The sequence below is a fragment of the Trichosurus vulpecula genome, chromosome 7 (assembly GCF_011100635.1).
Source record: "Trichosurus vulpecula isolate mTriVul1 chromosome 7, mTriVul1.pri, whole genome shotgun sequence".
NCBI classification, from domain to species: domain Eukaryota; kingdom Metazoa; phylum Chordata; class Mammalia; order Diprotodontia; family Phalangeridae; genus Trichosurus; species Trichosurus vulpecula.
In genome coordinates this window covers 69,016,637-69,032,406 of record NC_050579.1, presented here as the reverse complement: position 1 = coordinate 69,032,406, position 15,770 = coordinate 69,016,637, and the positions used below count along the sequence as shown (strand labels likewise).

At 32.9% G+C, this 15,770-nt stretch overlaps 1 protein-coding gene across 3 annotated transcripts in view; it reads right to left on the bottom strand.

The window, feature by feature from the left end:
- The window catches only part of COL11A1 (collagen type XI alpha 1 chain), a 280,750-nt gene that overhangs the window by 148,250 nt on the left and 116,730 nt on the right, over positions 1-15,770 (bottom strand). For all 3 annotated transcript variants that reach the window (XM_036766931.1, XM_036766932.1, XM_036766933.1), the window contains 11 exons: positions 13,813-13,866; positions 11,667-11,720; positions 11,513-11,566; positions 11,251-11,304; positions 9,328-9,381; positions 9,172-9,216; positions 7,728-7,781; positions 7,158-7,202; positions 6,784-6,837; positions 6,214-6,258; positions 753-806 (listed from right to left, as the gene is read on the bottom strand). In XM_036766931.1, coding sequence (XP_036622826.1) covers positions 753-806; positions 6,214-6,258; positions 6,784-6,837; positions 7,158-7,202; positions 7,728-7,781; positions 9,172-9,216; positions 9,328-9,381; positions 11,251-11,304; positions 11,513-11,566; positions 11,667-11,720; positions 13,813-13,866 — 567 coding nt within the window. The remainder of the gene's footprint in view (positions 1-752; positions 807-6,213; positions 6,259-6,783; positions 6,838-7,157; positions 7,203-7,727; positions 7,782-9,171; positions 9,217-9,327; positions 9,382-11,250; positions 11,305-11,512; positions 11,567-11,666; positions 11,721-13,812; positions 13,867-15,770) is intronic.

The following is a 15,770-nucleotide window of genomic DNA, read 5'->3' as shown; positions in this document are numbered from 1 at the left end:
GTGATGTGTAAAGAACAGTCAATTCTTGATTTTCCATGGTCACTGAGAGAGCGTGCCTATAATGTGTATGAGTCTGCTAGAAGGCTTTGTATGGGTGATATGAAGAAGCAGGATGCATGCATTCTTATCTTCAAGAAAATTGCACTGTAGCTGAGAGACAAAACATAGATTCATCAAAATGTAAAAAATAATACAAAGGTCAAACGTATTTTCAATCCTTCAATAGTTAGTTAATATAGAAATTATAATAATTTCATAGATCCATGATTAATAAGGAAGTTAAAGTCATCAACAAGTATTATGAGACCAGAGGGAGAAATCTCTATTCAACAGAGTAGCCTGGGAAGCTTCATTTAAAAAGGACAGCCATTGCACTTTATAAGATGGGTAGGATTAGGGTAGGAAGAAAAGATGGGGAAGTGTATTCAAGGGTAGACATAAAAAAAATAATAAATACAAAAATCATGTTGGGAAAATCTAGTTTGGCCAAAGCAAGAAATTCCTATTGAGGGCAAGTAGAACAAAAGGCTAGAAAAGCAAGTAGGAGACAGATTATGAAGCCTTAAATAGCCAATATAATACCATTGATTTAAAAGCAGGATAGTATATGAGAGTGGTATTTTAGAATATTAGTTATTTAATGATTAACTTGCTACTAGGTTGAAAATGAAGCCTTGTAACAAGACAAGTTAACTATAAATTTGTGCCATCTAAATAAAGAGAAATTCAAAAACACATTTAGTGTTACTTACGGGAGGCCCATCAGCGCCAGCAAGTCCAGCAAGACCAGGTTTTCCCTGTGGACCCTATTTAAAAACCAAAACAGATCATTTTATAAGAAAATAAAACTCACTGAGAATGCTGTACATATGTGTATATAGCATATATTAATAATATCAGAAAAATGACAAAATCCTTACAATAAATCAAAAAGTACTAAGTGGTTATCAACATTGTTGCAAATATTAAAATTATATTCGAAAAGGCATTTGAGTGAAGAAACTTGATAAAAATATTAAAGAAGGAAAACAGGATGAAAAAGTAACATCAAAATTCAGCAAGAAAAAATGGTATCTTGCTTTATATATTCTACCTATGTCATTTTCCTTCCTCCTTCCCTTCTCTTTTCTTCCTCCCTCATTCCCTTCTTCCTTTTTTCCTTCCTTTCTCCCTCCGTTCTTTGTTCCCTCCCTCCCTTCCTTGTAGGTGGTAGAGGGAAAAATAAGGAGAAGTAAAATATAATTTACAACGGCAAAAACCCCAAATTAAAAAAAAACACCTCTGGCCATGTCTAATGCCTTTTAGTAGGAAAGGGAGAAGAATGGGACTAGACCTAGGACTTCCTGAGGCAGGGCAGAAATTTGTACTAGGTGTCATAGTATACATCTTGGGCTTAGATCCAGCAGGAAGATGTGGGGGTTGCTGGTACCACTATCACCCTGGTCAACGTCCTCCACCTAGATAGACAGGTAGCTGCAGTCTCTCTGAGACTAATGAATTCTGGAGAGCAATCTCTTGCTGAATTCAATCCTGTTGACTTCATTATAAGCCAAGCATCTAAGTTCTTTGCAGCAGTTCTGGCTTCTGTTGCTGCAGTTATTATGTCTCTATCTTTAAATAGCCCCTTCCCCTTTTTTCTTAGTAAAGAACTTAAAAATATAACTAAAATTGTTTCCACAAATATTAATAAGAAGCATAACTTACAGAATTCAAGAGGAAAAGGCATTGGTGTCATAAAGAAATGAAATAGATCACAGAAATAGAAAATTTGTTCCAGCTTCTCATTTTGATTCTGGGTATGTCTTTGTTTGGTAGAGGTATTACTTCTCATGTGCAACAGATCGAGGGGCTTGTTATTTTGTCTATTTTGCCAGAAATTCCCTACATTTACATAATGAGAGGTATAATCTGTGATTATACCTATCCATTCTGATACTTTCTGAATTTTGAATCCATTCAGTTATGAACTAAGCTTGTGCATCGTTAATCCAATTGGTTTTGAATATACTGCTTTGGTAAGACTCTTCCCACAGGCTCTCTCCTCCTCCCCTAGTCCTTTCCATTTGCCTATTTTTTTCTTTATTTATTTGTTTCTCTTCCTTTGTCCCTTCTTCTTCTCCTCTTAGTTAAATAAATACTAATCTTCCTTTTACAATGTTCTTCCCTTCCAGTCAATTCTTTTCATTCTTTCTTTAATCTGTGTTTTTCTCATAGAGCAAGCTTCTGAAGAACCATTTGAGAGAAATTTAGGTCCAAAAATGTACTTGTATTTAACAAGACTCGGGTACAAATCTCACAGTAGACAATTGCCAGCTGTGTATTTCTAGGTAAGTCATTTAATCTCTCATTACACAAGAGATCTCTCTCTCCTTAGATCTGTGCAGGTAATTGCCCTTATATATTTTTATTTGTGTGTTTTCTCTTACTTGAGAAGCCTATTAGTTGAATATTCTCACATCTGATTTTTTCTTTTTCTTTTTTGCAAAAATGCTCCAAATGCCTTTCTTTTTTTAAATGTCTATCTATTATTTGTTGATGATTAAGCTCAGGTTTGCTAAATAGTAGCTTGATTTCCTTTGATTTTCAGTAACATAATGATTCATCTTTTCTGAGATTTCTCATTAACATTATGCTGCTCATACTTTCTTTCCTTTATAGAAGGTCTTTCTCCTAGCCAGTGAAAAAAATATGTTAACTAGCATTGAAAAGGTTAAAGCAAAATGTCTTGAAATTTGAAGCACTTTTTTTTTCTTTTTTGAGGATAATTTGTGGATTCTCTTGATAAGTGCCATTTGTTTGTATTCAGAAATTCTGGTCAATTTTCTTGTATTGTTTTGCATACTTTGTTATTTAGTTTTTAGTTTTGTTTTTTTTTTTAATTTGGCAGGTTCTGGGAAGACTTAAATTATCTCTGCATATTTTGTCTTTATGTCCATTTTGACTTAGTAGCCATATGTTCCTTTAATATTGTGGACTTTTGCCAGATTATAATTCATTGCAATATGTTTGTGTTATAAGAAGGGGTAATTAATGTTAATTAATGTTATTTAATTCTGCCTATTAGAACCAATTGCATGAGCATTTATACCTTATAAATAAGCAATTGTTGATTTATTATTTTCTTGACTAGACTTAAGAAAGTAGTGGAGAAAATGATAACATGAAGATTAAAATTTAGAGTGTATCATGTATATTTTTTTTCTTTCTAGAGAGCCTGTTGTAAAATATTTATCAGCACACCCATACTTGTAAATCTACTAATCTATCCTCTTTTAGAGGGACTCTCCATTGTGAATTCATATTTGTACCTAATGAGCTTATTAGTTTTTAATTATGTATTTAAAGCTGTAAATTCCAGTCTACATTTATTCCCAATTTCTTGTTTTATGGAATTCATTTTGTTTTTCAGCCATTTTGGATTTTTCTGCCATTCCCTACTCTCCTGGGCATCCATAAGATTCTGCATTTCATCAGACTTTGAGTTATTTTCTTTTGTCTTGTAATAGTTGAAAGAGCTTTGTAATCTCTTTGAGGATTTACTCCTTCTTTCTCGTTTTAGGAATGAACCTCTGTTGATTTATCTGTTTGAACTCTGGGATTAATTTAAGGACTTTTTTCTTGATACCTTTGATCATTCACTCCTTTAAAAATATTCTCTTTTCATTACTTTCTGATTTCTCTCACTTTGATAGTGATTATACTTATAAGATGGGGCTTGAAAGTTGCTCTACCTTAACACAGATATTGGGGAATTGAGGTATATAGGCTTTGAGGGCCTGGTCTCCTACCCTAAGTATTCCCTGAGGAAAGAAGTCTAGCTTAAACTGTGTTTGAGTAACCTTTCCTTCAGCTCCAGCAGTTAAATGCCAATAATTGATCTTTAGGTAAATATATGCATGCATGCATGTATGTATGTGTGTATATATGTCTCTTTGGGTATACATACACACATACACACATACACACATACATACATATATATATATATATATATATATATATATACATATATATATATATATATATATAAACAATCTGTGGGTATACGTACACATATAAACTTGTGGCTATTTATGTCAATTTAAACATTTTGTATACAGGACCAATGTTGCATTTTTAAATACTAAAGTGACAATTTAATTCCAGTTTAAAAAACTTTCTAGTTGACACATCTTCATATTTGTTTACTTGTTGTTACTTTCTCTCACAGAGCTCCTACCCTGCTATTACAGCATTTGTGTGTTTTTTTTCTTTTAAATAACATTTAAATATTGATGACCACAACTCCTTGAATTGTTATGCATGCTGGACATATTCAATAAGACTAGGCAATCAAAATGTCAAGAAAAACATTATCTTTGTCTGATTTTTTCCTTCATCTAATTTCTTTACAATAAAACATTCATTCCACACAAAGTAACTGAAATTGAATCACTGACATCACTGCTTAAAAATTAAAGATTTTGGAAAGAAAAATGAACATTATAACTGACATATTAGAAAATGATAAATGCTGAATAAAAATTAAATAAAATTCATTCTTATTCTGATTATATGTGTGTGCGTATGTGTGTGTGTCTGCAATTTTCTCCTGTTTTTCAGGACTTCTCTTTTACCTTCAAGAAAAGAGAGAAATGTTGATGATATGATTAATAAAGTAAGCCTTAATTAAAATGCTATTCTGATTCCTTTTAGCCATGTAGGGTCAACCCTGCATTTCTAAAGGATGGATTTTAGGAACATAAGCTCTTGAAGGGCTGGTCAAGCTAGAGAACTGGAGAAACATATAAAAGGTCCAAAGATGACCTATATTCAATGTTTATTAAAAAAATTCAGAGAGGCTGCTCACTAGAAGACTGGCCAATGGGTGATGATTTCCAAGGAGAAGAGGGGAATTAGTCAGTAAACATTTATTAAGCATCTCCTATGTGCCAGATACTGAGCTAACACTGGCAATAACGAGTAAGGCAAAAAAGGAAAAAAAAGTTCTTGCTCTCAAGGAGCTCACAGTCTAATGAATGAGAAGTCACAGCACCTCACTAAACCGTCCTAGAGGTTATCATGTAGTTGAGATTCACTCTGGTAAGTGATAGCCATGCCCATGAACCCAATGATACTTGAAATACTGAAATACACACAGCACAATCATAGAAGACAGAGATATGGATCCTAAATGTTACTTATGATAGCTTTCTTCAAAATTTCTCCTTTGTTTCTCAGAATATTAATGGAATATGAATAGAAGAGATTCAGATATTGTCTTTCACGTCTGGCTAAGCAGACAAAATTTCAGTATTTGAATCTCTTTTAATAGCCTCATGCAGACATAATGGACGTTGTGCTAGAAAAGTTAATGAGCACATGAACAAGTATGCAATCCATGATAAATGATGTATTTTTACAAAAGGCCAAATTGTGATAAAAAGTGGCAAGGGAGTGATATTAGGGCCTAAAGACAAGGATGACTGAAAAACATGCTTTGGGGAGAGATTTTAGAATGCATGGACTATATATTTTACCATTTCCTTAGAACAACATTCATGGAAAGATAGGCATAGAAAAAATATATGGATCATTTGGTAAAATCCACATGAAGTCGATACTGCTCATAAAAAATAGGGAATATCAGGATAACATATGAATGAATTAGCTAGCATTGGGGGAGCAGAAGTTATTGCTTTGATGATGCCATATAGAAGGATGGGACAAAAATCTGCATACAATAAGGGGTTTATTATCTTCACAGATCCAGTCATGAAATGATTAATGAGCACAGAGTCCCATCTACACAAAGAAAGTGGTGACATTTAAAAGTTCCAAATTTACCCTTTTATCATAATTTGTAAAATAAAATGCTATTTCACAAGCATATTTAATTACATTTTTTAAATGAGAGAAAAGGAGGACCCAAAGCTAGGAAAAATCTCCCCTCATCTAATGGGTTTGTGAAATTAATATAGCTGAGAATGTCACTTTTGGCAGCTGTCCAAGTTAGAGCTATCTGAACTTTTTATCAGCCTCAGTTAGTGCTGTATGAATGAATTCCTCTTCTCCTTCTGTTCCATAATTTACAGTGGTACTCCAGACAAATCCCTGTGCACTAGCCATAAGCAGGCAATATCCATAACATAAGGAAAAAGCTTTTAGGTTTGAATTGAGGTTGTTCACACCAGTTCAGTGAGTAGAACAGATTAGAGTAACATGGTAACTTACTTTTTCACCAGGTGGGCCAATTGGACCTTGGGGACCAGGAAGGCCCTGTTTAAAAAAAATCCAGTTAGTATAATAGCAATAATCAGTGAAGGATGGAATTATTTTTTCATTTAAAAGTCACCTTTTAAAAATCTATCTCACATTAATCGTTTAAGGGGATCAGGAATGATTAATGTCATATTCCCTCCTCCTCACTTAAGTCAGTTCTGGAACTTTGTTGGTGTTTTTGAACTAGCTACCCTTCTGGCATTCACTCTGTAACAGGATCCTATTCAGAACCCTCCTGCAGGTGTGGCTACTCCTGCTGGCATTCCGGGAACATTGAATGACTCATTTTTCTCTTGGAAGAAAGGGGCCTCTGCAAGCTCACTTTGGAACACACACACACACACACACACACACAAACACACACTACTCCTGCACTACATTTGCACTGTCTATGCTTTTCAGGCTTATTTAGAAATTCCTCAGGCTTTGTCAATTTTATTAAAAATATATTATAATGCAAATGTGCATTTACTGAATTATCTCAAAGTGTGCACGATAATACACATATTATTGTAAACTTACTTGTGGGCCTGGAATTCCTTGTTGACCGGGAGGTCCAGGTTCCCCTTGAGGACCCTAAAATATGAAAACAGAAAGAGACTTTGATGATGGTTTTCTATACTATACTGTATTTATTTATTTCTGTACCTAAAAATAAAACTAGAAAATGCTGTTTTTCTTCTGAAGACATTAGATACTAATTTTCTCATGTTTCCTTTGTCTCTTAAACCTTTTTGATATTTTAAACATTTCAATTCACAAAATTTAAGTGCTGATATAAATAATTTTCTTTGATGAAATATTATATTAGGTTCATATTTTAGACTGAGAAATTAAAATGGGTTAAAGAACCCAAATCTTGGTTTGGACTTATTTTGTTAAGATTTAAAACATACCATATTTCCTTTTGGACCAGGTGGGCCATCCACACCAGCAATACCCTGGAAAAAGAGACAAAATCAATGCTCAATGCAAGTGATTACAAAGTATATATTGCACCAAATAAAGGAGACAAAGTAGAGAAGAGAAAAGGAAGAGCTAAGAGGAGAGGAAAGAAAGGAAGGAGGAAGGAAGAAAGGAAAGAAGGAAGGAAGGAAGGAAAGAAAAAGGGAGAAAAGAGAAGAAAACATTTTACAGAAAAATTTCCTATAAAATAGGAATTTTCTTTACTAATATATCTATATTAGAGTAGTACATGATTTAACATTATCCCCTGGCTTCTGGAGATTTGGCATGAAAATACCTCTATTCTAAAAAAGGTAAACTGAAGGAATGAAAGAGAAGAAAGGAGGAACAAAAAATCATTGAGATTTATAGGCTTTATTAAAAGAATTAGAAATGAAACAAGATGGTAGAAATGGGTTGACTACTGAAAGTTATTGTTAATTTACAAGTTTAGGGAATTTAATGGTGAGATTTCTTTATAAGATTATTTTTCCCTTTCTTTCCTTCTAAACAATACATACAGGCTGTCCTGGAGGGCCAGGTGTTCCTCTGGGTCCCAACAGACCTCGTGGACCCTACAGGAGAAAAAATAAAGCAGTCATTAAATATTCTCAAAATGGGCCTTTGCTCCTGAATGTCAACTATTCACTAAAATATTTAATGCAATGTTTTGAGTACAAATATTTGTGGAAGTCCCTGCTCATCTTACACAGAAAGGTGTTTTAAAAACCTATGTCGAAGAGGTATAAATATTTGTGTTTATAATGATCCACAAGCCAGAACGCATAACAATGATTCTTTAGTATGAAAAAAGTATATACTTGTTTATGTGTAAATACACATATATCTCTAGGGAAATTTAACAAGTATAAAAAAATCACTGTATCTCAAGGTATCTCTTAGTCTCACTATTTTTTTTAAATTTAGATGGTAACAGGAGACCCTGATTTTCCATCAGAAGACTACACAAAATGAAACTAGCTTGTTTCTTATTTATTCTGCATGTCTCTGTATGACTTTCAGAGTACTCACTGAGGGCTATTCAGAAAGGTAAACAGAGTTTCTGAAACTCACTTTCTGTAGAGACTAATTTTCTTCAGTGAAACCAACATGCTCTTTTCCATTTTGACCTAGTTGACATTGTGGTGGAATAGATTAAAGGGTAAGAAGTCATGGAGTTGAGTCTTGACTCTGAATTTAACCTCCTTGACTATCAGTGTCCTAAAGTGCTATATGAAGACTGTAACAGATGATCTCCGAACTCCCAGAATATAAGTACATAACTAGACATTAGAGATCTTTCTATTTTGTCTGATTGCAAAATTTCCTAATCTCTTGTCTTTTTCTGAAGAGCTAAGATTATCACTTTTTTTCACATGCATCTTGTGTCATCGCCACACTCCCACCCAACTCACACCAGAATTCTCATCTAAATATTTATAAGGAATTAACAAATCTGCATACTTGTTTCTAAAGGAAAATAAATCTCCTACTAACCCAAACTGGGTAAAAAAGGAGATAGAAATAAGTCAATTACCAAAATCTGATTAAAGGATTAACTTATGGTTTGCATATTGCTTTCTCTAACTTTGTTCCCAACCCTCAATAATTTCATGTTACTCATGTTCTCAATTTAAGGACAAGAATTTAAATCTCCTCTCATCAACAAATGTGCATATATACGTAATAATGTATATAGGTATATAAACGTACATATGTTTATGTTTATACATATATTCATATTTAAATATGTTACTGATTTATTTGTCAAGTACCTTAATTCTTATAAAAATCTTTTAAAATCCTATATTTACTATAGTTATACAAACAGTATACTTCACATCCAGAGTAGATTGGTGAAAAATATGAATCGATTTAGCCATGATCCTTTTTTTCTAAAACAAGAAGGTATGCATACTACTTTTTAGAACAAAGTTCTAAAATCAAGAAGAAAATTGTGCTTACGGCTTCTCCTGGAAGACCTCTTGGTCCAATTTCTCCATCTTCTCCCTGTCATTGATTAAAAAAAAGATGCTAATGAAATGGCACTCTATATCACTGCATTAGTGTTTTTCTGTGTTGAAAATACTCATTTGATGAATGAAACTTTTCCGCACATACTCTCATTCCATCTTCACCAGGAGAGCCAGGAGGACCTTGGGGGCCACGTTCTCCCTGTAGAGTAAATACAAATATAATCTGAACATGCAAACAAAGTAGAATTTCACAAGTCAACCTAGCTACTCTCCTAACCAAATAACTCAGGAATCTTGGATGTGAAAACTTATTAATATGCTTTATTTGCTTTCCTCTGAATACTTCCTTGATAAACACACCTCTACATTCTCAGAAGACAGTTAGGCCTTTTATCTAATCATGCTAGGCAAATGTTTCCCATAAGCATAAATTCAGTTGTTGTTTTTTCAAAGCACATTTTTCTTATAAATACACAAATTATTTTCAGGTATTTCATTATTATGATCAGTTTACTTGTTAAATAGTTAAGATATTATTTTGCTATCTTTTGAAACATGAAATTGCTTTCTTATTTTTTTGCAGAATAAATTTGCATGAAATGCTTTTCTTTTTTGTATTATTTTCATTCATTAAGGCATAACTCTGCAGAACTGACAATCAAATAGATTTATTTAGTTTACTGAATCTGAACTCTACGTTGATTGCCTTCAGATTTCCAGCACACTAAAGATTGTTTGGCTATATTTTCAAAGAGCTGTGAGATTCTCATCCTTTTTCCCTCTTTCTTTCCTAATGCTATTCCTGAGGTGATTCTTAAACTCTAAACCCTGTGGAGGAAACATAAAGGATTTCAGGACTAACTCATCCCCTCTATTGTTAACTGTTCACTTGAGATCTCTTTTAGAATGCCAAGTAGAACTGTAGTTGTATGTTTTTAAGAGTGAGTGTTTCTGGGTGTATGTGGATGGCAAATGAAGAGTTCTCCCATTGACTGCATTGACTTCTTTCTAGTCAATGAATGAATGTCTATATGATGCTTTTTTTGGTTCTTTTGTTACCCTGTACTACCTACTGAGGCATATAATTTGCACAATAAATGTTAATGACTAATTATGTGTATTTAGATGTTCACAAAAGGGGTTTGTTTCACCATGTACAGAGTTCTAAGTTTGGAAGAAAGGTTTAAATCCTGCTTTTAACACTAGTTATATTAACACGGGCAAATTCATTGGGCCTCTTTTAGCCTCATCTGTAAAAAGAAAATCATAAAACTCCTAAGTCCTCTCTCAAAAGATCGTTCCGACATTCAACTGAGAGTAGATATAAATGTATTTGCAACATTAAAGTTATTTTAATTTAGCTAATTTTAGTATACATCTCTAGCTGGGTGAAATGAGGTTTTTTTCAGACATTTTATGTAGAAATGTTAGCTTGGCCTGAATTTATTTGGACATTTCATGTTTCCTCCATGTGCTTTGTACATATATGGGTGTATTAGATTTCTATAAATTATTTAAAAGCTCCAAATAAATATATCGTATCAGAAAGCTTAAGTGATTTGGAGGATTCCACTATAGTCAAGTCAGAAAATATGTATTAAATAGCTACTACTTGCCAGGAACTATGTTAAATGTTTGGATACAAAGAAAAGTGGAAACAGTCCATCACCCAGAAGCTCATGATTTAATGAGGGAGACAACATGCAAAAACAAAAGTATGTACAAACAAGTTATTTGCATGATAACTTGGAGATAATCTCAGAGGGAAGGGACTGGCATTAAGGGAGACCAGAAAAGTCTTACAGAAGGTGAAATTTTTCCTGAGACTTCAATGAAACCAGTAATAACATATTTTTTTTACCATATTTATATTTGTATTTTCAGACTGCTTAATTTGTTTTCTTCTCTTAATACTCATTGATTTAATTCATTCTATAAACATGTTTGAAATACCTATCATGTGCAAGACACTATATCAAAGTTTCAGGTTTATTACAGAAATTCTAAAATCTTATGGACACCCTACTGTGGTTATTCAATAAGTAAAAGAATCATTTATTTTATTTACCCTATGGCCTTTGTCACCAGGTAGACCAGGAAGCCCATCAAATCCTCTGTCACCCTGTCAAATAAAAATAAATAGAAATTACCAATAACAAAAGTAAAAAAAAAATATAAGAACAAATCACAAGAAATTGCTACTTTGAATTTTTGGAGTTCTTTCCTTTCCACCTGACTCATTTTAGTAAACAAAAAAAATGTCATATGGTAAGATGATATGCAAATGTCATTAATATTGAAGTGAAAACCCAAATATGAGAACAGCTGACCTTTGCCCCAGGTTCTCCTGGCATTCCTCTTCCTCCATCAGCTCCTGGGCGACCCTGAAAAATGACAAGCACATTCTTAGCTATGTGGCTTCTTATGCTATGGTAAATGAAAATATATGTATTTGTTAATCTTCCCAATGTGATTAAATCATACCCTTTTTCCAGCTTTGCCAGTTGGACCAGGAGGACCTTGAATACCACGAGGACCCTATATTAAAATACATCAATTACTCCATTTTCCAATATAATGGATCAAAGGTGTAAATATTATTGGCCAGATTAACATCTTAGAATCAAAAGTCATTGAGTTCTTACTTTTTTATTTCAGATACTTTCCCATCCAAATAAGTAGATTAAAAATTATTTTTATTAATTTTAAAATTAGATAATAAAGAGGGGGAAAACATCAAATCCTTTCTAATGACTCTTTGGTTTGCTTAGCAAATGAATACATTTATGCTTCTAATTAATTGAAAGTGACATCTGTGTTTCTTAAGTCTAAATGTTAGCATATGAAAATAAGCTATTATTTAGAAGCTAATTAAAAAAGGAAGTATATCTTTAAAATGTGTGTTTGTGTCCTAGAAAATGATATGCTTTTCATCTACCTCCAAAAGACTGATCTGGTTAATTTTATTAGCCAAAATAGTGAAAGATACCATTGTTATGAGAGTAACCTCCTAATCCTGATTCAAAGCAGTAGGTTAAGAATATAGAAAATGCTGCATTTATCTACATAATCACTTTGCTTTAAATTCTACTTATGGTTTAAAGCACATGTGAAAGATAATAGTAAAACAAACAACATAAGGGAGAGAAAAATAATATTACAACTGTTTTTAAATGCAGAGCTACACGTAACTAACATAGTTACAAGAGGTAATGGCATGTGATGGGAAGAACGCAAGCCTTAACAGCAAGAAGACTTGGATTTTTAGTCCCACTACCATCATCACTAGCTCTGGAACAAGTTTCAAATCATTGAACATCTCAAAGCCTCAGTTTTCTCATCTGTCAAGTGAAGATAATATTTGTTACGCCTACTTCGCAAGGTGTAATGGTAATTAAGGTGGGACTTTTTTTTTTACTGTTTTCTCTTTTAGAATTCAAAAGTAATCAAGTGCCTTTGATTAAGTTTTGCTAAGTGAGAGGCCTCAGGCCCACACCCTTTTGCTAACTAGGTGTGAAGTTCCATGCCCACACCATTTTGCTTTGCCCTCAGGCCCTAAGAACTCAGAAGTTAACATTTTGTCTGGGGCTCTCACTCACTGGAAGAGTGTACTGTGGTTTGACCAGATGAGACTCTGGGTAGCCGATGGAGCCCCCCAGCTTTGAAAACCCAGATATTGGTGCCTCTTTCTCTGGTAACTATTGTGATTTGGTGAGACAAATAAGAGGCCTGTCTGTTGATCTCTCTGTGTTATTTGCTTTGTTTATATAATGTGTTCTTGTAATTTCCTTTTGTATTTTCTCTGCAGTTCAGGGTACTGGCTTTTCCCCATGAACTGTGAATGATATATGTATATTTGACTAAAGTGAGATTGTTAACACCTTAAAGTTGCTTTCCTTAAAAAAGCAGATCAAAGAATCTGTGCTAGCAGCCTTCCTGTGTTCTGGTGTCATTGTTCTTATGCCCCCACAGCAGCTGCTAGCAACACTATTGTTACAAAAGGTTGTGGTGGGAATCAGATGAAATAACGTGTAAAGTATTATGTAAGCATCAGCTATTATTACAATATTAGAATTTCGTGTCTTATGGATATTTAGCATACATAATAAATTGGTTAATTAGTTAATTTAAGGGGTATACAATGAAGGAAGTTTGAAAAGGAACATAATGTAATATTGAAATTACTCATTTTTAAAAATAAAGTGATTAGTTTAAGATACTGGATAGAATACTGAATTGAATATTAATTATTATTTAATGATTACAGGTAAAATTTGGTTTAAAATATCCCACTTTCATTTCTCCTACTGGATATCTAACCATAACGAATTTTCTACTCAGAAAATAAATACAGCTTGAGGAAGGAAGAAGGATATAAGGAGTTTTGGGTAATTTCCCACCTTTGATGCTGACTACCTGTGTGACCTTGTGGAAGTCCATTAACTTCCCTAGGACTTATTTTCCTATTATGTAAAAGGAAAGTGTTGAACTATATTGCCCTCAGAGGTTTATTCCAAGTGTTGATATTTCTGAGTTTCATTACCAATGCTACTCTGCCCTGGAAGATACTTTACCTCTAGTATAAAATAAAATAAATATAAAGAAAAAAAGGGGAAATGTTTGATTTTACCTGAGGACCTGGTTCACCCCCTTCTCCTTTGGCCCCTGATGAACCAGGTCCACCCTGTATAAAAGATATAAAACATGAAATTAATTAAATTCAGTAGTTTTCCTAATGACTTCTTCATACTCATTTCCCTAACTTTAAAAGAACTCTTCATGATCTCCTTAAAACATATCTCCTTAAATTAATTTTTAAAATGATGACTCTAACCTAAATTTTAAAGCAAAAAAGTGTTCTAAATATAATTGAGCCTTATACTCTACACAAGTATTGGAATTTTATTTAAATTCTTAAGGACTCGATAACACTCAGATGAATCTATGATCTCAAAACACGTATAAGATAACATGATTAATTATCTTTCTTATGTATTTTGCCAGATCACATAAGACTCTCAATGAGGCCACTTGAAAGTTAGCAACACAACAATGCAACTGTATACACATCAGAGTTAGTAGGATTCTATTTCTTCTTGTATTCTCTTAAATGCTTAATCTCCTTAAATTCTATAGTTATGAAAAGCTAAGATCAGATGCTATTCTCATAAGTGCATTTATCTTAAATCATCATCCAAAACTTTTTTTCAGATGCTGTCATTTTCCTATGAGAATGAATTGCTGTGAAGAAAATCTTACATAAATATTTATTTTATTCAAAAATTACCCCCCAAAAACTTCAAGGCAAAAATAGTCATTTCTTTAAAAATTGTTATTTTAAAAAATGAGAAGTCCATTTAGTGTGGAAGTGATTTTTAAAAATTATTACAGAAATGCATAAGATCCTCACATCCAAATTAAAATTGAATTTGATAATCATAATTGTTTAATGTTGAAGACATGATCTTTAAGATATACAAAAAGTATTTCTCAAGGTATTTAATCATTGTACTCTCAATTAAATAGCAAGCTGAACCAATGCAGAATAGAGATGAAAGTTATGTCAAATCAAAGAATCTGGATTTCTAGAGCCTCCTGGTGGATTCAGAGAAAAATAGCTGTTGGTGTGGCTATGATGAAATACTGCAGATGTAGCACCACAAATATTCTTCTTTTGAACATTCCTTAGTGATATGATCAATTTTCCAAGAAAGAACTCTTTCAATTAATTTTTATTATCAACCAAACTGATTTAGCACTAAATCAGATTGGTAATTATTAGACATCATTGCACTCGAGGTAATTACGGAAACAATTTATTTTTAATTAACTTATTTTATTATATAACATGAAATAAACACCAGCTACTTAACAGGAACATGAAACACTGTGCCCAACTTCTTATTCTAGTTGCTACCTTCTCTTTCCATTCACAGAATAGAGACCTGGATCCCTAGGCTTCTTGTTTAATTAGACATAGGGAGCTCTAGCCATAGGAGCCTAGTTTATCAATAGAGAGACATAAAATGGAATGTGGTGAGAAAAATGTACATAACGCTTTTTTATGAATAAAGGCAAAAAGTCATTTATTTACTCAGAATTACCTATACCAACAAAATCACAGGTTTGCTTAAAAGGATTATGAAAAGTAGAGCAAGCCTATAAATCCCACCCTATGTCCTTTTTTCACTGAATAAATTAGAATACAGAATAGTGATACCTTTTTGGATTTTGTACTTTGTAACTTTTGGAAGTTTTGATATGTTTCCACATGCAATAAATTATAAATTTAAGTTTAAAGGGGATAATAAAATTTAAAAAAAATGTTTAATTTGAATTAATGTAAAAATTAAAATTTAAAAAGAGATAAAATTTCCCAATAATACACCATTCAAGTAATGTAAAAATTCTTGAGGATATGCACATTGAAATCTTATCCCAAGGAATTTCATATCTTCAGCAGTCACCACAAAAGGAAACAAAATACATTTCGCCTGAATCTAGCACCACTGGAAGAATAAAGAAATTTTGATGTAAATTGGATTTTCCTTGGCTTGGCTAGTCAATGGCAATTTCCCTCCAGGTTTT